The sequence below is a fragment of the Lipotes vexillifer genome, unplaced genomic scaffold, assembly GCF_000442215.2.
Source record: "Lipotes vexillifer unplaced genomic scaffold, Lipotes_vexillifer_v1.1 scaffold641, whole genome shotgun sequence".
In the NCBI taxonomy this organism is placed as follows: domain Eukaryota; kingdom Metazoa; phylum Chordata; class Mammalia; order Artiodactyla; family Lipotidae; genus Lipotes; species Lipotes vexillifer.
Genome location: NW_006780658.1, coordinates 2,190,092 through 2,213,773, shown reverse-complemented (window position 1 = coordinate 2,213,773; position 23,682 = coordinate 2,190,092). Strand labels below are relative to the sequence as shown.

Sequence of the window (23,682 nt, the reverse complement as noted above, 5' to 3'; positions counted from 1 at the left end):
TCCCAACCACTGCGCCACCAAGGAAGCCCAAAAGGCCGGTTTTTAATAAAAGTAATTTTTTTACTGTTTCATCAAGGACATTATTCTTTTTTTTTTAACATTTTTTTCTCTTTTTAAAAAATTTATTTTATTTATTTATTTTTGGCTGCGTTGGGTCTTTGTTGCTGTGCACGGGCTTTCTCTAGTTGCGGTGAGCGGCAGCTACTCTTCGTTGCGGTGCGCAGGATTCTCATTGCAGTGACTTCTCTTGTTGTGGAGCACGGGCTCTAGGTGCATGAGCATCAGTAGTTGTGGCACGCGGGCTTAGTAGTTGTGGCACGCAGGCTCTAGAGCACAGGCTAAGTAGTTGTGGCGCATGGGCTTAGTTGCTTTGCGCGATGTGGGTTTTTCCTGGATTGAACCCGTGTGCCCTGCATTGGCAGGAGGATTCTTAACCACTGCACCACCAGGGAAGCCCCTCATCAAGGACATTCTTCAGTGAACAGGCTTTTTTCTTTTTAACTGAAACACAATGACTATTATTACAGCTTGGTGACATTGCCTTAATTCATGGTAAAGCACCAGCGGCTTTACCCTTTGCAGTGCAGTACAGTGCAAATGTTAACATAATAAAAAAAAAATTAGTAGTAGTAATTTAAAAAAATAGTTTTGACCTTGTGGACCCTCTGAAAAGGTCTCAGTGTCCCCACAGGGGCCCACTGACCACACTTTGAGAATCACTGTCTGTGTTATTATTGTTGCTTCTGTTATAGGTGATTGTCACTTTTAATTAATAAAAGACTCTTGAAGGGCTTTGTAGTATCACAGTTAAATAACATGGACTATGGAGTCACACCTGGATTTGAACCCTAGTTCCTCTGTTTAATAGTTATGGAAGTTAACTTAATCTCTTTAAACTACTTAAATGCTTAATAGTGCATGGCATATAGTGCAGGTAGAGTGAATGGTGGCTGTTTTTATTTCTACCAACTTGCTTCATCATACATTACATCCAAATAACCCCCTGTGTTCCCTGTCAGATTAACATTTTGTTTGCAGTTCCTTTTGTACCACTGTGCACCATAATTCACATCTCATCACATGAATTGGAGAAGGCTTCTTTTTCCCTTCATTAGCACTAAAGTGAAAGCCTACTTTCTCCTGCATGCTTAACCAAATTGTCACAAAATTACTAGTTTCTGACTTCATTTCTCTAATCCTGTGTTGTAAGTAGGTTAGTAAATACTTTATGAAGATTTTGTAACGGTTGTCCCCTAAGACTGTAAATTTAACCAGAAAATAGCTCTGATTCACATTATTTGGTACACGTAATGAAAAATGGTTTAAGACCATAGACATTTACTGGTACTACAAGATTAGCTTGATTATTTACAATGCTAAACTGTTTTCTGTTACTGTTTATTTACTGTTAGGACAAAATTTGATTAGCTATCACTTTTACCCTAAATTTAATTTACATTGAACTTAATGTAAATCAAATTTTCAATAATGGTGTACTTTGGCAAACCTGAAATTTCTTTAAATTTGTATTAACAAAAGTCAGAATCCTAAGATAATGTGGTGTTTCATAATTTGATGATAGACATATTTTTAATATTAGAAAGCAAATTATGTTCGGTCTCAGTTTCTAGTTCTTTAAATGAAAGCTTTAGCTGCCCAGTAGCTACTCTTAATACTTGTTTCAGTTTTTACAGCATGTATGGTTCCTTAAAGTAACTGTTATGTGAATTTAGTTACAGTGTTGTATCCTGAAGGCCCTACAGTTAGTCTCTACCTGGTTGTATTAAATGATCCTAGCCTTTTTGCCACCCATCCTGCCTATTCCCCTGTTCCTCTTTGGCCACTTTCAGCTGTTGCAGGTCCAGAAAAGAAAAAAGCAAAATAAAGTCTTAAGATTTTTGAATAATTGTTACATTACTCTTGGTTCTTTAGTAATTATGAAACCCAATATTTTCTGTCTTTGTTTAGAATAGTGGCTTTAAATACCATAAACTCTTTTTCCATAATGTTGATATTAAAAGTTAGGTCTGATAGCTTTAGGCTGAAAGAGCTGATTTTTTAATATTATACAGTTTTGTTTTGGGGAACAGAAACCCAGCTAAAATTAGTTAAAGCAAAGTGGGGGAATCTGGCTCCCATAACCCAGTAAGTTCAAAGACATAGCTCACATTATAAGAGTTCTAATGAAAGTCTAGGGAGGACTCTGATTGATCAAGATTTGATTGCATACTTTCGCCTGAATTAATCACTATGGGCAGAGGACTGTGGTTCTGTGATTGGCCAGCACAAAGTCATGTGCCATAGGCCAGCTGTGTGTGTGTGTGGGTTGCTTTTGTTGGGGGAGGGTGTTGGTACCTCCACTTAAACCACAGGTTTCTCAAAAGAATGAGGGGTCTGTCAGAGTAAGAAGACGGAAGAAAAAGCCTATTGAAGACAAAATTATAAAGCACTACCATCCAATACAGATGTAGAATGGTTTCTTATTTTGCCTTTGACTATTATGTAAAGGTGTTCACAGGTATAGTTACAGAATTCAGTTCATTGTTGATCAACTGTTTTCTCAAACGTCTTATATCAGAGTTTTCACACTTTTTTCTCTTAATGTCTTGAATAAGTTTTCCCAATTCCCTTTTGTTCTCCAGCTTTAAAATGGTATTATCTTTAAATTATAACAAAGCTTATTTAGGACCAATAAACAATTAAAATGTATGATCCAACAGCATTAGTCATTAAGCTGAAAACCATAATGAGATACCAGTTCACACCTACTAGCATAGCTGTAAGCAAAAAGATAGACAATAACAGGTGTTGATAAGGATGTGGAGAAAGTGGAACCCTCATACATGGCTGATGAGAATGTAAAATGGTGCAGCCACTTTGGAATGCAATTTGGCAGTTCCTTAAAAAGTTAAAGGGTTAACATGTGACCCAGCAGTTCCACTCCTGGGTATAAAACCCAAAAGAATTGAAAACAAGTGTCTGCACAAAAACTTGTACATGAATGTTCATAGTAGCATTATCTAAAATAGGCAAAACATGGAAACAACCCAAATGTCCATCAGCTGATGAATTGATAAACAAAACGTGGATATGCATACAGTGGAATATTATTCTACCATAAAAAGGAATGAAGTACTGCTACATGCTACTACATGGATGAACCTTGAAAAAATGCTAAGAAGCCAGTCACAAAAGTTCACATATTCTGTAATTACATTTATACGAAATGTCCAGGATAGGCAAATCCAAAGAGACAAAGTTGATTAGTGGTTGCCAAGGCCTTGGGACAAGGGGCACATGGGGACTGGCTGCTAATAGGTATAGGGCTTTTTGTGGTGAAGAATATGATCTGGAATTGGATGGTGGTGATTGATGTGCAACTTTGTGAATATACTAAAAATGACAGAATTTTACACTTTAAATGAGTGAATTGTATAGTATGTGAATTATATCTCACTAAAGTTGTAGCTTAATTAAGAGAAATAAGTAGGGCTTGTGGCAACTTTGTACTACCTGAGTGTCACAGGTGAACTCTTGGCAGCTGTTTTTCACTCACTTTTCATCTATCCTTCCCTGTATTGAATTCATTTGTTCAGCAAGTAATTACTCAGTTTCTGTGTCTGAGGTTCTGTTGTAAGCAGTGAGGCTAGGGCAATGAATAACACAGGCTAAATTCCTATTCTCATCGTTTTACATTCTAGAAGGTCAAGATTTCTCAGATCCCTGCTGTAAACTGACCCTGTGGTGATATTTAACCACTGTGAGCTAGTGTTGTAGTAGATTCCTTATCTTTCTTTCCTAAACTCAAATTTATAATAAATAACATACCTTAAATTTGAAAGGAAAGGATATCTTAAATGTTTGGCATCCAATAACTCTTCCCTTAAGATTTGTGGAAAAGGTTGATTATTAGAATGAGAAGACCTAGGATTGCATCTCATGAGCTATATGCCATCAGGAAAGCTTTATAATAATTTTTTTAGCCTCAATTTCTGTAAAATTAAAATCCCACTTTAGTGGATAATTTCTTCGATTAAGCTTTTAAAAATGCAAGGAATAGGGACTTCCTTGGCGGTCCAGTGGTTAGGACTCGGCGCTTTCACTGCAGAGAGGCCTGGGTTCAGTCCCTGGTCGGGGAATTAAGATCCCACAAGGCGCGCTACGTGGCCAAAAAAAAAGAGAGAGAGAGAGAGAGAGAGAATGCAAGGAACACCCTTATTCAGACTATGTCAAATAAGGGTGGGGTGTTAGGAACATTAAGGAACCAGTTCTCACATTATCCTAGATATTTCAGGTAGGAGTATCTTGGTAGGAATTCATGGATCTTTGCTCTACTGCTCTGCCAGCCACTAATTCAGCTACTAAATTTTATTTTTCCTGAGTACTGACTCTCTTAGTCTTTATATAATTTTCGTGTTGAATTACTGAGAGAATCTGCTTATGCTGATAAGCTCTGCCCAAACTGAGGCAGATTGTTTTTACTGCTGGCCTGCTTATGGATTGGCTTTTCCCCTTCACCTCCTCCACTAGTCAGCTGTGGTGTGGGGAAGGGGGGTGTCACATAAGTAACATCCTTTGCTGGCTTTGCAACAGCATCCCTGGAAAGAGAAGTTTCTCTATGATAAGGTTGTAAGTATGACGTTATTTAGTCAATGTCACTCCATTCTTACTTTTCTGTTCGCTTTGTACTCACTGTTAAAATCTGGGGCCAATCATTATTACCTCATCTCTACAGTGGTTGCCTTATTTCTGCTATTGCTCTGCTCTAATTCATAAAATAACCAGCGTGGTTCTTTTAAAAAATAAGTAAATCATATCAGCGCTTCTCCTCTGCTTCAGTTGCATCCCACCACATTTAGCTTTCAAACTCCTTACTGAGACCTTTAAGGCCTTGCCAAATCTTGTCCCTGTCTCCTTCTCCTACCTCTCTCACTTATTATCTCCTTTTACTATGCTCTCACTCATCTTCTTTTAATTCCTCTAACTCTTAACACATTAATAGCCCTCTCCAGGCCTTTCACACATGCTGCTCTGTCAGAATGCCCTTCCCACTCCCTTTATCTTCATCCCCTTTCCTTCGCCTGCCTGGTTATTTCTCATCTTTTGAATCTTCAATATCATTTACTTGGAGGCCATCCCTGAACAGGCTAGTTGAAAGTTAAATCCCCCTGTTGTTTTCCTTAAGAATATGTATCATAATTTGTTAGTGTATTTACTCAATGTTAAATTCTCCCATCAGACTATAAGCTCCCTGAGAGTATGAACCTTGTCTATTTTGTATACCGCTCTATTCTTAATTCTCGTCACAGAGCCTGGCAGATAAGTGGCACTTAAGTAAATACTTGTGGAAATCAAATGCAACTTTAAAAAAGAAAAAAAAAAAAGAGAGTCATGTACTCTGATTAGAATTAGTGACTAAATCAAATTTTTCATATCAAGTTAATTTTTCTCTCTTTTTAAAAATATTTATTTATTTTGGCTGCGCTGGGTCTTTGTTGTGGCACGTGGGATCTTCGTTGCGGCACATGGGATCTTCGTTGCAGCATGTGGGCTTCTTAGTTGCGGCATGCAGGCTTAGTTGTGGTATGCATGTAGAATCTAGTTCCTGGACCAGAGATCAAACCTGGCCCCCCTGTATTGGGAGCTCAGAGTCTTACCCACTGGACCACCAGGAAAGTCCCAAGTTAACTTTTTTCTCTTGAAATGGCATGGTAATTGTAGAAATTTTTTAGAAAAATGGAAAAATAAAATAATCCTCTATAATCTTACTGCTGTTAATCTTTTGGAATGTTTCCTTTTTCTTGTGTACCTTTTGAAATATATTTGGACTTAATTTGGGTTCTAATGAGAATAACTCATAGTAGAATATAGCAAAGTTTCTTAAGTTTAGCACTATTGACATCTTGGGCCAGATAATTCTTTGTCGTGGGAAACTTCCCTGTGCGTTGTAGGATGTTTAGTAGCATCCCTTGCTTCTGCCCATTTGATTCCAGTAGCATGTCTGTCCCCTTCCCCCCAAGTTGTAAAAACCAAAATTGTCTCCAGAAATTACCAAATGTCCCCTGAGTGGCAAAATCACTCTGGGAGAGAACCATTGGGACGCAGTCTTGTGGGATATAAAATTAACCAACACTAACAAGGAATGACCTGAAAAGGAAATTGAGAGGCATACCTATTTACAGTAACATCAAAAGGAATATAATACTTAGGAATAAAACTAACCAATGAGAAGAAAAACTTTTACACTGAAAACTGTAAAATGTTGCTGAAAGAAATTAAAGGGGACACAAATAAATGGAAAGACATACTGTGTTCATGGATAGAAAGACTTATTATTGTTAAATGTCTGTACTACCCAAAGTGATCTACAGATTTAATGCAAATCTACGGATTTATCAAAATCTCAGTGGTATTATTTGTAGAAATAGAAAAATCCATCTTAAAATTCATGTGGAATCTCATTGGGCCCCAAATAGCCAAAAGTAATCTTGAAAAAGAAGATAAAGTTGGAGGTCTCATACTTCCTGATTTTAAAACTTAGTACAAAGCTACAGTAATGAAAACTGTGATACTTGCATAAAGTCAGACATATAGACTAATGGAATAGAATGGGGAGCCCAGAAATAAACCCTAGCATGTATGGGCAAATTATTTTTGGTGAGGGTGCCAAGACCATTCAGTGGTAAAAGGACAGTCTTTTCAACAAATGGTGCTGGGAATATTTGATATCCACAAGCAAAAGAATGAACTTGGACCCTAACCTAATGCCATATACAAAAATTAACTCAAAATGTATCAAGAGCCTAAATATAAGACAAAACAATAAAACTCTTAGAAGAAAACGTAGGACAAAGGTTTCATGACATGAAACTAGCAGTAATTTCTTGGCTATGACACCAAAAGCATAGGTGACAAAAGAGAAAATAGGTAAATTGGACTACATCAAACGTTAAGATTTCTGTACATAAAAGGACCCAGTCAACATTGTGAAAAGGCAACTGGCGGAATGGGAGAAAATACTTGCACATCTAATATGTGGTTAACATCCAGAATATATAAAGAACTCCTACAACTCAATAACAAAAAAATAAACCTCTATTTTAAAATGGGCAAAGGATTTGAAAAACATATCTCCAAAGAAGTTATACAAGTGGCCAAAAAGCATATGAAAAGGTGTTCAACATTACTAGTTATTGAGGAAATGCAGATCAGAACCACAATGGGATACCACCTCATACCCATTAGAATGACTACTGAAAAAACAAAATCCAAAAAAAAAAAAATAACCCCAGAAAATAACAAGCGTTGATGAAGATGTGGAGAAATTGGTACCATGGTACACTGTTGGTGAGAATGCAAAATTGTTCAGCCACTATGGAAAATGGTATGGTGATTCCTCAAAAAATTAATAATAGAATTACCATATGACCCAGCAACTCCACTCCTGGGTTCGGAATATACCCAAAAGAATTGAAAAGGACTTGAAAGAGGTATTTGTACCCTTAATAGTCATAGCAGCATTATCTGCAGTAGTCAAAAGGTGGAAGCAAGCCAAGTGTCCTTCAGTGGGTGGATGGACAAATAAAATGTGATGTATGCATGCAATGGAATATTCTGACTTAAGAAAGGAAATTCTGGCCCATTACAATGTGGGTGAAACTTGAAGCCATTATGCTAAGTCAAAAAAGCAAAAATTGTACAATTCCACTTATATTAGGTACGTAGAATAGCAAAATTCATAGAAACAGAAAGCGTAATGGTTGCCTGGGGGGGGAGGGGAAATAGGGAGTTGATGTTTAATAGGTTATAGGGTTTCAGTTTATTGAGATGAAAAGAGTTTTGGACATCGGGTGCACAAAAATGCAAATGTACTGAACTCTTCACTTAAGAATTATTACGATGGCAAATTTTACATTTTTAAATAAAATTTTTTAGTTAAAAATGGTTATGATAGTATGTTTTATGTCGTGTATTTTAACCACAGTTTAAAAAAAGAAAAGAAAAAACACTTGACAACCAATGTTAGTGAGGATGTGGAGCAAGGGGAAGTCTCATTCATTGCTGGTGGGAATACAAATTGGTACAGCCACGTTGAAAGGCAGTTTGGCAAGGTTTCTTACTCTTACCATACAATTCATTAATCACACTCTTTGGTTTTTATGCAAATGAAGGTAAGTAAACTATGATACATTGAGACAATGGAATATTATTCAGCACTGAGAAAAAATGTTCTATCAAACTATTAAAAGACATGGAAGAAGCTTAAATATATACTACTAAATGAAAGATGCCAATCTAAAAAGGCCACCTCCTGTATGAGTCCAACTGTATGACATTCTGGAAAAGGCAAAAGCGTAGAGACAGTGAAAGATCAGTGGTTTCCAGAGACTGTAGGCAGAGTACAGAGGATTTTTAGGGCAGTGAAACTAATCTGTATGATACTACAATAATGGTAGATACATATTATTTTACATTTGTCAAAACCTGTAGAATGTACCCTAATGTAAACTATGGACTTTGGGTGATAGTGATTTGTCATAGGTTCGTCATTTGTAGCAAAGGTACCACCCTGGTACAGAATGTTGATAGTGGAGGAGGGGCGAGGAATACATGGGAACTCTGTACTTTCTGTTCAGTTTTTCTGTGGGCTTAAAACTGCTCTAGAGTTTACTTTTCAAAAAGGTGTGTATGGCATGATATTATTCATATTAAATGTTAAATGTATTAAAACTGTTATAGATGTGTTGATATACAGTCAAAACACTCATGAGAATTCAGAAAATGGTTGCTTCTGGGAAGGCAAAAGGGGAAAGGGAGTGGAGAGGGTTGAGGTTGGAATGAGGTTTCAGCAGTATCTGTAATACTTAGAAATTCTTATTTCTTTAAAAAATAAAGCAAATGGGACAAAATAGTGATATTTATTGATACATGAGTATCTTATGATTTTCTCTACTTTTTTGTATATTTGACATTAAAAAAATAATTTCATACTTATAGAAATGGTTAATTTGGGAATATATATGTTAAAATGTAGTCTACTTCATTGACTGCATTGATGGAGGGGGAGCCATTATTTACACAAATTTAGTCTTGTCCTGAAATATACGACCTAGTCAGAAGTAAGACTGCTTGCAGAGTGGCTTAAGAGAACAAGGAAGGGCTAGAGAGTGGGGTTTGTTTTCATTTGGAGAAATCTGTGTTGTGTAGAGACCAGAGCTCACCTTTGGTTCTGTAACTTATTCAGGTACAGTACTGTAGCACAGTAAATAACATGTGGGTTAGAAGCTTTGAGTCTTGGGTAGTATTTTTCAGCTTATTAAGTGTCCAGGGATGGGAATAAACCGTAACAGAAACAGACCAGAATTCATAGTGGATTTGGGGTGGGGGTATTGTTTCTGTGATGACAAGCCGTATTAAATTATAAAGTAAATATACAGTAATCTGATGGTTCTCAGTCCTCATCTTATTTGACCAGTCAGTACCGTTTGACATAGTTAATTATGTATTCTTCCTTGAAAAGTAATTTTTTTTCACTTGATTCCAGCTTTGCACAGCTTTGTCTTCTGTCTCACTGACTGTTACTTCTTAGTCCTCTGTCCCTTAATATTTAAAGTGCCTGAAGTTATGCTCACTCTGTAGATAATCTTATCAAATCACCTGGTTTTAAATGCGATTTATACACAGCCAGCTTTCTAAGTTGATACTTTTGGTCCTCACCTCTTCCTTGAAACCTAGGCTCAAACTGACGTCTTGACTCATTTTGATTCATTATAAGTATATTAAACTTAGCATGTTCAAAAGTCATATTACTCCCCAAACCTGCTCATCATTCAGTCTGCCCCATCTCAGTAAATGGTAGTTCCATCTTTCACTTAACTTGGACCAAAAACCTTCCATTCCTCATTGTTTCCTCTCTTTCACAGTCTATCTAGCCCATTAATTAGCACATTTTGTAGATTCAATCTTCGGAATATATCAGTCTTCAGAATCTGCATCTCATTATGTCCTCTGCTATCACTCTGCTCCAAACTATTATCTCTTATCTGGACTACTACAGTTATGTTGTATTCCCAACACAGCAGCTGGAATGATTCTGTTTTAAGTCAGAGTATGATGTCTCCTTTGCTCAGAACCCATCAGTGGTTTTCTTTTCTTTTTTTTTTTTTTAACATCTTTATTGGGGTATAATTGCTTTACAGTGGTGTGTTAATTTCTGCTTTATAACAGAGTGAATCAGTTATACATATACATATGTTCCCATATCTCTTCCCTCTTTGTCTCCCTCCCTCCCACCCTCCCTATCCCACCCCTCCAGACAGCCACAAAGAACCGAGCCGGTTTCCCTGTGCCATGCGGCTGTTTCCCACTGGCTATCTACCTTACGTTTGTTAGTATATATATGTCCATGTCTCTCTCTCGCTCTATCACACCTCACCCTCCGTCAGTGGTTTTCTATCGCACTAAGAGTAAATGCCAAAATCTTTACAGTGGGCATCCATTTCCTTCTCCTCTGTTCATTGCATGTCAGCCAGCTGGACTCTGCCTTTCCTATTCTCTTATATCTGGTCCTTTTTTACTTGCTAATTCCTCTGCCTTGAATACTTTCTGCCAAATTACCAGCATGGCTTGCTTACTCATCTTAAGGTCTTTACTTAAAAATATCCCTCTTCTTGGGACTTTCCTGGTGGTTCAATGGTTAAGACTCTGTGCTCCCAATGCAGCGGCCCCAGGTTCAATCCCTGGTCGGGGAACTAGATCCTGCACGCTGCAACTAAGACCTGGAGGAGCCAAATAAATATTTTTTAAACATTTTTTTTAAAGTTAAAAAAAATCCACTTTCTTGACTTTATATTTTTTCTCTGCTCCTCCACAGTCACCCTTGCCTTGCCCATCCTCCTCATAGGAGCCAGAGGGATCTTTTTTTTTTATTTGCGGTACACAGGCCTCTGACTGTTGTGGCCTCTCCCGTTGCGGAGCACAGGCTCTGGACGTGCAGGCTCAGCGGCCATGGCTCACAGGCTCAGCCACTCCGCAGCATGTGGGATCCTCCCGGACCAGGGCACGAACCTGTGTCCCCTGCATCGGCAGGCGGACTCTCAAACACTGTGCCACCAGGGAAGCCCTATATTTGTTTTATTTATTGTCTTTCCCCACACTAGGTTCTGTGAAGACAGAGATTTTTATCCTTTTGTTGCCTGCTGTGTCCTTAACACTGAGAACAGTTTATGGTATATAATGGTCAGTAAACATTTGTTTGGTGAATTACTGGCTTTTTGTGTAGATGTACACATCTGTTTAGTATGTGAGCATAATTAGAGTTAATGCTTCTCAAATGGTGTTTTAGTAAAGCAATTCAGTGATTTACCTTTTAATGAAGTTTTTCTGTTGCCATTGTGAAAGTCTTTGAACATAAGTTCACAAAAATAAATATTTTGAAAATGCTGAGGAAAAACAAGGAAAAGTAGCTTATTTGAAGAGATATGCAACAGAAGCTGACCTAGAATGAAAAGGTAGTATGGTCTAGTATAAAGAACATTGGTCTGGGGCCAGGATAATCTGAGCCTTGGACAAGTCACTATAAAATGAGATAGTTTAAATGATTTCTGTTTTTTCCAGTTTACAAAATCCTACAGTGATATTTGTGTAGATTTTTCTGTAACAAAACCATGAATTTGAATTGATTATATTCATAAAATGTACATACAAGGAAAATATTCCTTAATCTCCTGCTTTTCATGTTTTATTTTAATCTGATCTTGTTTTGTAAATGGAAAAAGTAATTGGTTTTCTCATGTGAGAATGCACCAAATAAACAGAGATAGCAGATTTCTTTAGCAGTGTTGTAAAGCTTGGGTTCTGTTGACTTCCTTAACTTGGTTGAATCTCATTTGGTTTCTTGTTCTTTGTATTTTTTCCCAATGTCTTTCCCGTATGTTTTCTTCAACTTGTTATTCAGTCAGTTCCTGAAATTGTATTTCTTCTATGAAATACTCAAAACCTTTGAAGAGAAATGATCACTCTTGCCAGGATTTGATCAGTCTCATTCTAAAAGAGAAGGGAGTACCTTCCCTTTTGCTCATATACAACTCAAACATGTATTGTTTGGTATAACAGGTTTCTCTGTGTGTTGTCCTTAATCACTTTCTATGTGATTCTGAAAGTTCACCTTGCAGCATTTCCCATCTTTGAGAGGGTTGGTTATATGTGTCTCATCAAACTTATGGTCATTTCTTAACCGTTTTTCTTTCCCGACCAAACACCTCCTTGCCAGCAGCACACATGCACAGACACACATACACACAGAGTTCATTTGTTTGGTAATGATCTCTGTTACCAAATCTATTGAAAGCTCAATGATTTCCATGTCCTTTTGGCATTTGCAGCATAATTTAAGGCCAGAAAAAACCCTGCAAAATGTGAAAACAGCAGCTATGCCAGAGCCACACAATATCTTTTCATTGTTTACAATTTTGAGCTATGGCTTTCTCAGTATTCTTAGCATAGAAGTTATTGCCATGGGTAGTAACTTGTACTAATGGCAATTTTAAATATTTTTGTGACTTTGTTTTTTGAAGTTGATAACATTGATAAAATTTTTGAGACATAAAAGATGTTAGAATCCCTTCACTCTACAGATGAAGGAATTAATGCCCATAAACATGGTAACTTGACTAAGATTACAGTAATAAAAGGTAGAGCTGGGACTAGTAGCCATATACCAGTAGTTTAGCCATATGGTAGTAACCATCTTGGGGGGAGACATGTATGTATTCTGTGTTTTCTCCTCTGTTATGTGTGTGTGTATATACACCTCTTGTACAATATAGGTGAATATAGAAAACTTAGGAAATTTAACTTTTTCCTTTTCTTCTTACCTTTGTTTTCTAACTTTTCCAAATAGATATGTATAACTTTTGAATTTAACGTATTTCCCTATTGTTTGAATATTGATTAGATAGTGAAACTCTACTGTAATGCCATTCCTTAGAGTTAACAACTATTAACAGTTTCTAACATTTTTGTGATTTTTTTTAAAAAATTAATTAATTAATTAATTAATTAATTTTTTTTTGCGGTACACGGGCCTCTCACTGTTGTGGCCTCTCCCGTTGCGGAGCACAGGCTCCGGACGCGCAGACTCAGCGGCCATGGCTCACGGGCCCAGCCGCTCCGCGGCATGTGGGATCTTCCCGGACTGGGGCACGAACCCGCGTCGCCTGCATCGGCAGGCGGACTCTCAACCACTGCGCCACCAGGGAAGCCCTTTAATTTATTTTTTGGCTGCGTTGGGTTTTCGTTGCTGCGTGTGGGCTTTCTCTAGTTGAAGTGAGCAGGGGCTACTCTTCATTGCGGTGTGTGGGCTTCTTATTTTGGTGACTTCTCTTGTTGCGGAGCACAGGCCCTAGAGCACGTGGGCTTCAGTAGTTGTGGAGCATGGGCTCAGTAGTTGTGGCTCATGGGCTCTAAAGTGCAGGCTCGGTAGTTGTGGCACACGGGCTTAGTTGCTCCACGACATGTGGGATCTTCCCGGACCAGGGCTTGAACCTGTGTCCCCAGCATTGGCAGGCGGACTCTTAACCACTGTGCCACCAGGGAAGTCCCTTTGTGATTTTTTAAAAAGTACATTAATGTAATTTAATAAGTTTAATAAGTTAAATTTCAATGCTTATAATTTACATGTGGATCATTTTAAAGTATGGTATCTGTAGATTCGAAGTATTTCTTAAAACTTGTCCAAAAGCTTGCCAAGGTTAAATCTGGCCTCCTACAGTGAATTTACTTTTTGTTTTTTTGTTTTTTTTTTTGCGGTACGCGGGCCTCTTACCGTCGTGGCCTCTCCTGTTGCGGAGCACAGGCTCCAGACACACAGGCTCAGTGGCCATGGCTCACAGGCCTAGCCGCTCCGCGGCATGTGGGATCTTCCCGGACCAGGGCACGAACCTGTGTCCCCTGCATCGGCAGGTGGACTCTCAACTACTGCGCCACCAGGGAAGCCTGTGAATTTACTTTTAAACTTCTCTTATACTCAACCTCCATTCATCTTTTTACTTTTCAGAGATAAGAACTTGATTCTACTTGATTCTGCTTGATTCTGCTTATGAAGACTTTTGTCTATCACTAGTAGTGCTAATTAGAACTACTCTCTCCTACTGCTGCTATTAATAAATATTATCGCTGAGAAATAAATCCACAGTTTGAGCAAGCATATAACGTTAAGCATTTAACATTAAGCATTTAACTTTTTATTGTCATATATGTGAAGTTGGAATTTATTTGCTAATCACCTGCAATTTAACAACATATATGCTATTTGGCAAAGGCATAAATAAGCACCATAATGACTGCTGCTGGAGAGATCAACAAGTGGAGATGAGTGGAGGGAGAAATAGGTAAAGAATGGGAAAACAGACTTTTATAGATTTTTTTTTTTAGCATTTGGTTTACCATATTTATTGGGTTAAACAGCTGTTGTACTTATGTTTAGGATGCAATGGTTATATAGGTTGAAAACAATAGTAACTCACTTTTTTTTTTTATGGTACGCGGGCCTCTCACTGTCGTGGCCTCGCCCGTTGTGGAGCACAGGCTCCGGACTCGCAGGCCCAGTGGCCATGGCTCACGATCCCAGCCACTCCGCAGCATGTGGGATCCTCCTGGCCCGGGGCACGAACCTGTGTCCCCTGCATCGGCAGGCGGACCCTCAGCCACTGTGCCACCAGGGAAGCCCGTAACTCACTTTTAATTCTCTCTTTTTGAATATGTTCTATCTTCTACCTGAAATGCCTGTCTCTAACTGAATTTCCATTCAGTCTTAAAGATTCAGCTTATATTTCATCAGCTTATATTTCATCTTTATTACATAGTCTCTCTGCTGTTAAGATTAGTATGCACGTTATAACACATTACATATATTTAAACGAATAAAGTCAAGTAACATATTTAGAATGGTGTTTGACACCCAGTGTTTGCTAAGTGTTAGGCCTTATTACTATTTTATTAAATTGTATTTTTTTGTCATAAGAGTACTACCTCCTTAAGGCCATGAATATGCTATGTCTGGTCCATCCTTGTATTTCTTATGATTGGCAAGTAGGTGATTAATAAATATTTGAATACTTGAGTGTGTGCTTTTTAGCAGGCTCTAAGTAGTAATACAGTAGTAATCCACATTGAGGGGAGGATGTGTGTGTGTGTGTGTGTGTGTGTGTGTGTGTGTGTAACTTTATAAAAACTGCTTGATTGGGATATAGTTTACTTTGCATAAAATTCACACATTTTAAGTATACAATTAAATGATTTTCAGCCAATTTTCAGAGTTGTGCTAATATTACTACATACCAATTTTAAAATATAGCTCATCACGTCACAAAAGATCTATGCCTGATAAATTTTTTTATTCTTTTGCTTTTTTGTGCTATTACCCAAGTATCAGTATTCCTAAGGTAAAAATGACAGGCTGGATGAAATAAAATCGAAGTATTATATCCCTTACCTTTGAATGACTAACTTTAGAATTTTCTTTAAATGTTTTTCTCTAGTAAGACTTACTGAGTCCTTACTGATCTAAACCCTAACTTTTTACTCAAGAAAATTTAAACCATTCAGTTTCATACAGTATATTATTACATCATCATATCTTAATAGTTTCTAAAGTTTTAAAGAAAACAGTATATTATATGCATAAAAAGTGACTTAGAAATTAGCCATAAATTGGAAAGAAAGTACTCTACTTTTCACCCCATTGGAGCAGAGAAAGTAATTAATCCCTAGAACCTAGCACAGTAATGGATACATAGTAATTATTTGTTAATTTTAAAAACTACATACCTATTAAATGGAAATGCCATTTTGTGTTCTGTAAGATTCACTTGTTTGAATTTTTTGACATTTTCTTGTTCCCTTTTGCCTGAGTTTAGAACTTTGAAGCTGTATTACAAGCAAAGAAATATAAAAATCTGGATGATCAGAGCAGCCTGAATTCTACTCTTTATTGGGGGTGGGGGGCTGGAGGCGGGCACCCTCTACAGCCTTTGTTTTTTAGATAGTCTTTGGCCTATAAGTAAGCCTTTGGCTAGTTTGGCAGCCTTTTGGAATTCTGATTGACAGCTTACTGCATCAGTTAAGTCATGCGAATCCAGAACTATTATATTTGTATGTAGTATGTAAAAACCCTGCTCTTTAAGATAAGTTAAGATTTAGAAAAAGAAGCCTTGTGTATCCCTTTCATGAGACCTCAGAGAAATAAAAGTCCTTCTTGATTCGAGATGGGGTTCTGATTTGAAAATGTCTAAATATCTAATACCACTTTTAAGACACTTTGTTTTTTGCAATAAAAAACATGGGTAAATGCTGCCAGGTTGTTGTGTAGGATATCTTTCTATCTTACTATTTCATTCAATCTTCTCTTTACCTTGGAGGTAATAGCTTTCTCTCAAGAGAAGAAAACTCTTTCTTGCTCTGTTGTAAAGAGGTTGTCGGTTCTTTTATTTTGCAAATGTTTCTGTGGATAGTAATAGCCCAAAGCTTATGTCACAGCAACTACAGTGCTAAATTGTTTTGATAAATCCTTTATTAAGAGTTTCAAATTATCAGAAACTAATTTAATAAGTAAGATGTACAAAAATGGGGAAAAATGTGTGTAAATAAATATTTAGGTCAATATATAGCAGTTGTTTAGGATTTATTAATAGTTTGCTTTATTAAGTTAAAGCCCATTCATTGTACATTAATCCTACTTCTTTAGATGGGATTAGAGACTAGACTAGAAATAATCTCTGTCCCTCAAAAGTCTACCTTTTTACTGAACAAATCTTTTAAGTAGTACATTTTGCAGATTTTATTTTCTGTGAGAAACGGGACATAGTTTTATGTTATTGTTTATTTGAGTTATTTATTGTTTTTGTATTGTGATACAGCGAAAGTGCATTGTCTTGATAATAGTACTTTTGCTTTGGAATGAACCATAGGTTCTAAAATTGGCTTGAACTCTATTTGACTTTAAGACTTGTGGGAGACAATATGGCATAGTGGTTAATTGGCTTTGTATGAGACTCTGAATTCTAATCCTGGCTGTCCCACTTCTAGCCATGTAGCCTTGGCCAAGTAGTTTAACTTCTCTAAACCTCAGTTTCCTTACTTGTAAAAATAAAAATATTTCTTCTTACTTCTTAAAGGCTGTAATGATTAAACTATGGTGAATATTGAAACTCTTGTTGTAATACTTGTCTGATTATGTTTATTCATTTTGCAGCCTATCTTATTAGTATTTTTTAATTGTCTTGGTATTTTTATTTTATTTTAATATTATTTATTTAGGCTGCACGGGTCTTAGTTGCGGCATCAGGCTTCTTAGTTGCAGCATGCAGGCTTCTTAGTTGCAGCATGCATGCAGGATCTAGTTCCCTGACCAGGGATCGAACCTGGGCCCCCTGCATTGGGAGCTTGGAGTCCATTTTCTTAGCAGTTGCTGTGTAGTGTATTAGAAAAGGCCTTGAAGAGAGAATTTCCAGTGCATTAGAGGAATAGCAAAGTTAGTGAGGATACAGCAGAATGAATTGAGAGAGTGATGGGAGCTGAGATCTTAGAGGTGGTAACTAGGGAGGGGGTGAGGTGGGAAGACTTAAGCCATTATAATGACTGGGCATTTACTCCAGAGTGGAGAGCCAGTGGATGGTTTTGAAGAGGGGAGTAACATGACCTGATTGACTTTTTAGAAAGGAGTTCTAAAAAGGAGAAAGGAGTTCTTTACTGAGTCCTTATTCCCAGGGAGTCTATGGGTGGAATTCAGGAGGTCCCGGGAACTTAGAAAAAAGTTAATTACATCTTTGTTTTCACTAACTTCTAACTGAAACAGTATTCCCTTCAGTTAATAATGTAGCCAATAAACCTCAGTAGTTATTAAAGTCACCTGTGATTTTTGTCACCACCAATAAAAATCAGATTATTGTTGCAAAATATGTTTCATCTGATATCTTATCCAGTGCAGTGGGCTTTTTCTAGTTGCAGCGAGCGAGGGCTACTCTTCATTGTGGTGGCTTCTCTTGGTGGTGGCTTCTCTTGTTGCGGAGCACAGGCTCTAGGCTCACAGACTTCAGCAGTTGTGGCACGCGGGCTCTAGAATGCAGGTTTAGTAGTTGTGGCACACGGGCTTAGTTTTTCCACGGCATATGGGATCTTCCCAGACCAGGGCTCGAACCCGTGTCCCCTGCATTGTCAGGCGGGTTCTTAACCACTGCACCACCAGGGAAGTCCTCTATGTTAGGTAACTTTAAAATGAGAAAAACACTTTAAAAAACAGAATGGTTACAGTATGTGGTAGAATAATTAATGTGCTTCTTAGGAAGAATGAAATAGATCTGCCTATACCACCATGAAAGATCTTTAAGATCTTTAAATAAATAAACAAAAATAAGGTGAAGACCAGAATAAATAGATAAGTGTGTCAAAATCATAGTAAATCTAACAATGTTTACCTTTAGAGAAAGAAACTATGAATGGGCAGGAAGGCTCTCTCCCATTCCCCCATCCCCCACTTTTTTAAAGCAGTTGCATTTACTAACCTTATACATTTATTAGTTTTTAAATAGGGCGTTCATATGGGGGGTGAGATTACCTTGTATATATATTACTTTTTAAATAGGAAGTTCATATAGAGGGTGAGATTATGGGTTCTTTTATTCTTTGTACCTTTGTGTTTTTAATAATTCTTATGTTACAGTTTAAAATTTTTATGATATATCCAATATTATAGCTCCATTAATAACTTCAGTGATGTTCAGTATTTGAGAATGTGAATATGAAATGAAGATAGGAAATCATCTATATAATATAACCTTTATTATGAGTAAAATATGACTGTATATATACGAATAGAAGAAAAGATAAGGGGATGTACATCAAAATGTTAATATCAGTTTTCTCTGGGTGATGGCATTTGAGGTGATTTTTTAAAAATAATTTTCTTTAATTTCTTGTAGACTATGAGAAGACAACGAAATGAAGTTGTAGTTGAATTAAGGAAGGTGAGCCTGATTAATATTGGGTACTTTCAAGCATAATTCTAACAACCTTACAGCATATAGAGAAATTAGCAAATGTATATTAATCTCAGGTGCTTAATTGGCATTTCTTTTTCTTTTGAAAATGGAAAGATTGACTAAATTTGACAAGCTATTGAAGTTGACAAGGTACAGTCTGTCCACTATCCAAATATAAACACATTATCAAATGATTTTTTCTTCTGTAATTTTAAATGATTTATATAAAATATATGTCATACTAAGTAGTTCTGCTATTTACAGTAGTAATTACTCCATAAAAGGAACTTGGTACTTAAAAATTTCATCAACTTTTCAAGTATTAAAGTAGGTTAGTTGAGAATATAAAGTTTGTCACAAACATTTTTAGTGAAATTCAAGTGGCCCTTCAGTTTTATAAGGTATTGTTGATTTTTGTCTGATTTTGAACTGCCCAACTTTTGCTTTGACTTTGTTTTTAGGTGATAAAGAGAAGCTCCCAGATGATGTATAAAATGGTTTAGTACTTTTAAATAAATATGTATGTTTGGTTCTGGCTTAAACTGTACACTATCTTTTTTAATCAAATTATTTTGTTTTTTAGTTTATTTTTACATTGTTCATGGTTCATTAAAAATGTAATATTTGGGGTTTGGGGCTCAAATTAGTGTTGCTTAAGTGTTTAATTCACAATTTGGTTTAATTTTCTGCATTTGCATTTTACTTTTAAAAGTCACTTCATGTTTTTTTGTGGGCACAGGACTGCCTAACCTTTGTATGAAAGTATTTAGCTTTTTAAAAATCAACTGAATTTTTTTTTTTTTTTAAAGAATAAAAGAGATGAACATCTCTTAAAGAGAAGGAATGTACCACATGAAGATATCTGTGAAGACTCTGACATAGATGGTGATTATAGAGTGGTAAGTAATTGTTATTCTGGTAATTTAAAAATAGCAGTGAAAAATTTTTACATAAATACAGAATTACAAGGTGATTTTTTAACTTAGTTTTCTCTAACTTTTTTCCCAGCAAAATACCTCTCTAGAAGCTATTGTTCAAGTAAGTTGAGTTTACCCCCCTTTTCATTTGTATTTCTTGTACTTAACAACTAATTACTGTGTATCTGCATCAAAAATTGTTTTGTTTTTTATAGAATGCTTCAAGTGATAACCAAGGAATTCAGTTAAGTGCAGTTCAAGCTGCTAGGTAAGTTAAATTTTAAGGACATATTTTGTAACTTATACGGGAGTTCTCTTTTGGGTTTTCACTATATAGTAGTCCTGTTTCTTATATTAACTTTGATGACAAACAATAAAGAACAGTCATAGACCAACTGAATTTATTTTCAAAATTATTCTCTGATTTAGAGTATTAGCAATTTTCTAAACTTGGTAATACATTGAGGCTTTAGTGTGGCTAATAGGTACAAATGCTAGGGAAAAGTTGATTTGACAGGGTATTGCTATAGACTAATAGAAAAACATTATTTATAAAGCTTTTTACCTTTTACTGATTAATAGGTATTTAATTTTATTAAAAGTCAGATTCATCAAATCCTGCTCAGGTAGCTAATTCTTCTCACAGTCCTCATATTGATCAAACAATGAATTGAATTAAAGCTTACTGTAGCAGTGTACAGGGAAGTACACATTAAGATTTAGGGCTACAGAGACTCCCACTTCTCAGTCAATGTAAGAATATTTAGTTATTTTTGTACATTTCTGTTATAAAACCTATGCACTCAAAAAAAAAAAAACCTATGCATTCATATTTTAAGGGAAAACCAAAAAATTATTACTGAGACATTTGTATTAATAAATAGCTTAGGGAAGACATGGTTGTATCATAGTACAATATAGTGGTTTCTTTGTTTTTTTTTAATTATTTATTTTATTTATTTTTGGCTGCATTGGGTCTTCGTTGCTGTGTGTGGGCTTTCTCTAGTTGCGGTGAGCGGGGGCTACTCTTCATTGCAGTGCGCAGGCTTCTCATTGCGGTGGCTTCTCTTGTTGCAGAGCACAGGCTCTAGGGCGCACGGGCTTCAGTAGTTGTGGCACATGGGTTCAGTAGTTGTGGCTCGTGGGCTCTAGAGCGCAGGCTCAGTAGTTGTGGTGCACGGGCTTAGTTGCTCCACAGCATGTGGGATCTTCCTGGACCAGGGCTCGAACCTGTGCCTCCTGCATTGGCAGGCGGATTCTTAACCACTGCACCATCAGGGAAGCCCTTTGTTTTTTTATAAATAAAAGAATAACACCCTATGTTGTAATTGTAGGAAAGAGACACTTAAGCAAGAAATTGATTCTAGTTACAGAATTTTAAAGTGAAAAAAAACTTCACAGTTTTATGTAATATCTTATCCAGTGCATGAGTCCCTTTTATGTTTATTAGACTTTCTTACTTTTGCGTATTCACTTTAAATGGCCTAGAACACATATGGAAATTATAGAATTAAAGTGTTGCCCACCACAGGTAGAAGAACTTCTTAGAGAGGACTTTGCTATGTAGGAAGAAAATCACAGAAGTTTTCACATCTCAGAATGGCAAATTAATGTTAATAGGAAGAATGATTAAGAAATTGATACATTCTGTTCACCATTGTCAGAGTTGATTATAGTATTGGAGCAGCTCTTCTCAACATGAGTTCTGTAAGATAATTAAAGCCCTAAGGCAGGGGATCTCAAAATATAGTGTGTGGATCCCTAGGAGAGCCTGGGATAACTTAAGGAGGTATTATTTTCACAATAATTCTGAGACTTTATTTGCCTTTTTTGTTGTTGTTTTTACTGTGTTAACATTCACATGGATGTTGCAAAAGCAACTGTGGGTAAACTACTAGCACCTTAGCACAGAGCAAGACAGTGTCACCAAACTGATGATACATTGTAGATATTGTATGCGCCACTTTACAAAGAAAGAGGGACATTTCTCTTTAAGAATGTCCTCAGTGAAGTAATAAAAAATAATTTCTTTTATTAAATTTGAAACCTTGATTAAGAAAGACTGGGTTTATTTCCTGTGTTGTGCAAAGAATCGTACCATTTATTACGGAAAATACTGTGAAGAAGCATGTGGAATAATTCTTGCTTTGTAAGAAGTTTAGAACCTAATCGGGAAGGCAAAACAATATTAAAAATAGTGATGCTCAACAGTGAATGTAGCCATATGCCGTGTATATATTCTCGGAATTCAGAGAGGGTATTTTGAAAACATTTAACTTGAAAAGATAAGAGTTTGAATAGGCCAAAAAGAGAGCATTCCAAGTGTGGGGAATAGGATTTGAAGGGCCTAGAAATTAGACTGAAATGGTCGGACAGACAACTGACCTGTTGTTGAATTACAGAGAATAAGATTAGTAGATAAATAAGATGGAGCTAGTTTGTGGAGTGTTATAAAAAACTCAGTCGAGGAGTTTACACTGGTAGGATAGTAAATTAGCAGCCATCACTTGGTTTATATAGGGGAATAATCTGATTAAGCTTGCTTAAACATTGTCTTCATATAGTAGTGCAGGGGATTCAAATGGGTGAAGATTTGTGTTAGGCCACATTTAGGATTTGTCAGCTAAAACTGCAGTCTGCTACATGTGTAAATGGGCACTAGGTATTGTTGTTTTACTCTCTAAGCTCCATGAGAGCAAGGATGTGTCTGTCTTGTTCACCTTAGTATCTCCAGTATCTCTCTGGATATTTTCCTGTGTATTGCTGTGTTTATTTCATTTCCTTTAGTTGTTGAGATGAGAATGTTGTTGAGCTTTTATGACCTTTGATTTGGTATATAGAGTAGGATGAAGAACTGGACACTAGTATCAGCTATAAACTTGTACTAGCATCCTATCTGCTTTTGTCCTAACTTAAAAAAAAGTGGATCATGTCTTACCATTTTTTCCTAATTATTAATAATCTCTGTAAATTTATAAATTAATCTTTTTATAATAGAGAAAAGGTTGCATTATATAAATTTAAAAAGTAGCTTGCATGGAGAGTATTTGTGCCAAATATTCAGTTTATTGTAATATATCAAATGTGAATTTGAATTTAATTATATGTCATTAAGTTCACAAGGGGTATATTTATATCTCATAGGAAGCTTTTGTCCAGTGATCGAAATCCACCAATTGATGACTTAATAAAATCTGGAATATTGCCTATTTTAGTCCATTGTCTTGAAAGAGATGACAAGTAAGTACATTATTTTAAGAAATAATTTAGGATCTATCCTTTGCAGAAGACAAGATTTTCTCATAGTTAGTTTGGTCTTTAAAGAAAAACAAAAAGGGCTATAAGGTGGAGTTGAGAAGCCAAAGTGAAAAACAGTGTAAGGAATGTTTACACCAAGAGAGGAAAGTAAAGACCAAATGGGAACTTGCGAATGATATATTTAACTTTTAAGCTTTGAAAATTGGCAAGAACTAGTTTAGCCAGATAGGTACTTGAGAAATCTGTTTGGGTAGTAATGTGCAGGTATCTTAATAAAGAGTTCTTACTAAAAATAAGGACACCTGAGGAGGTTGTATGCTTTTTATACCGAAGAGATATTTTAAATAGTCATTGGAAGTTTAAAAAAAAGTACTGGGTGCATAGATCTTTTGAATAAAAATATGTAATACTTTTAAAATGCTAGGGGGAGGAGTGGTTGGTGGATATTTGGGCCAATGTAGAAATTCCTG

At 36.4% G+C, this 23,682-nt stretch overlaps 1 protein-coding gene across 1 annotated transcript in view; it reads left to right on the top strand.

Moving 5' to 3' along the window:
• The window catches only part of KPNA4 (karyopherin subunit alpha 4), a 53,762-nt gene that overhangs the window by 7,893 nt on the left and 22,187 nt on the right, over positions 1-23,682 (top strand). Inside the window, exons 2-6 of the mRNA XM_007454138.1 lie at positions 18,978-19,022; positions 19,847-19,936; positions 20,046-20,075; positions 20,170-20,222; positions 23,099-23,194. Of these exons, the coding sequence (XP_007454200.1) occupies positions 18,978-19,022; positions 19,847-19,936; positions 20,046-20,075; positions 20,170-20,222; positions 23,099-23,194 (314 nt within the window). The remainder of the gene's footprint in view (positions 1-18,977; positions 19,023-19,846; positions 19,937-20,045; positions 20,076-20,169; positions 20,223-23,098; positions 23,195-23,682) is intronic.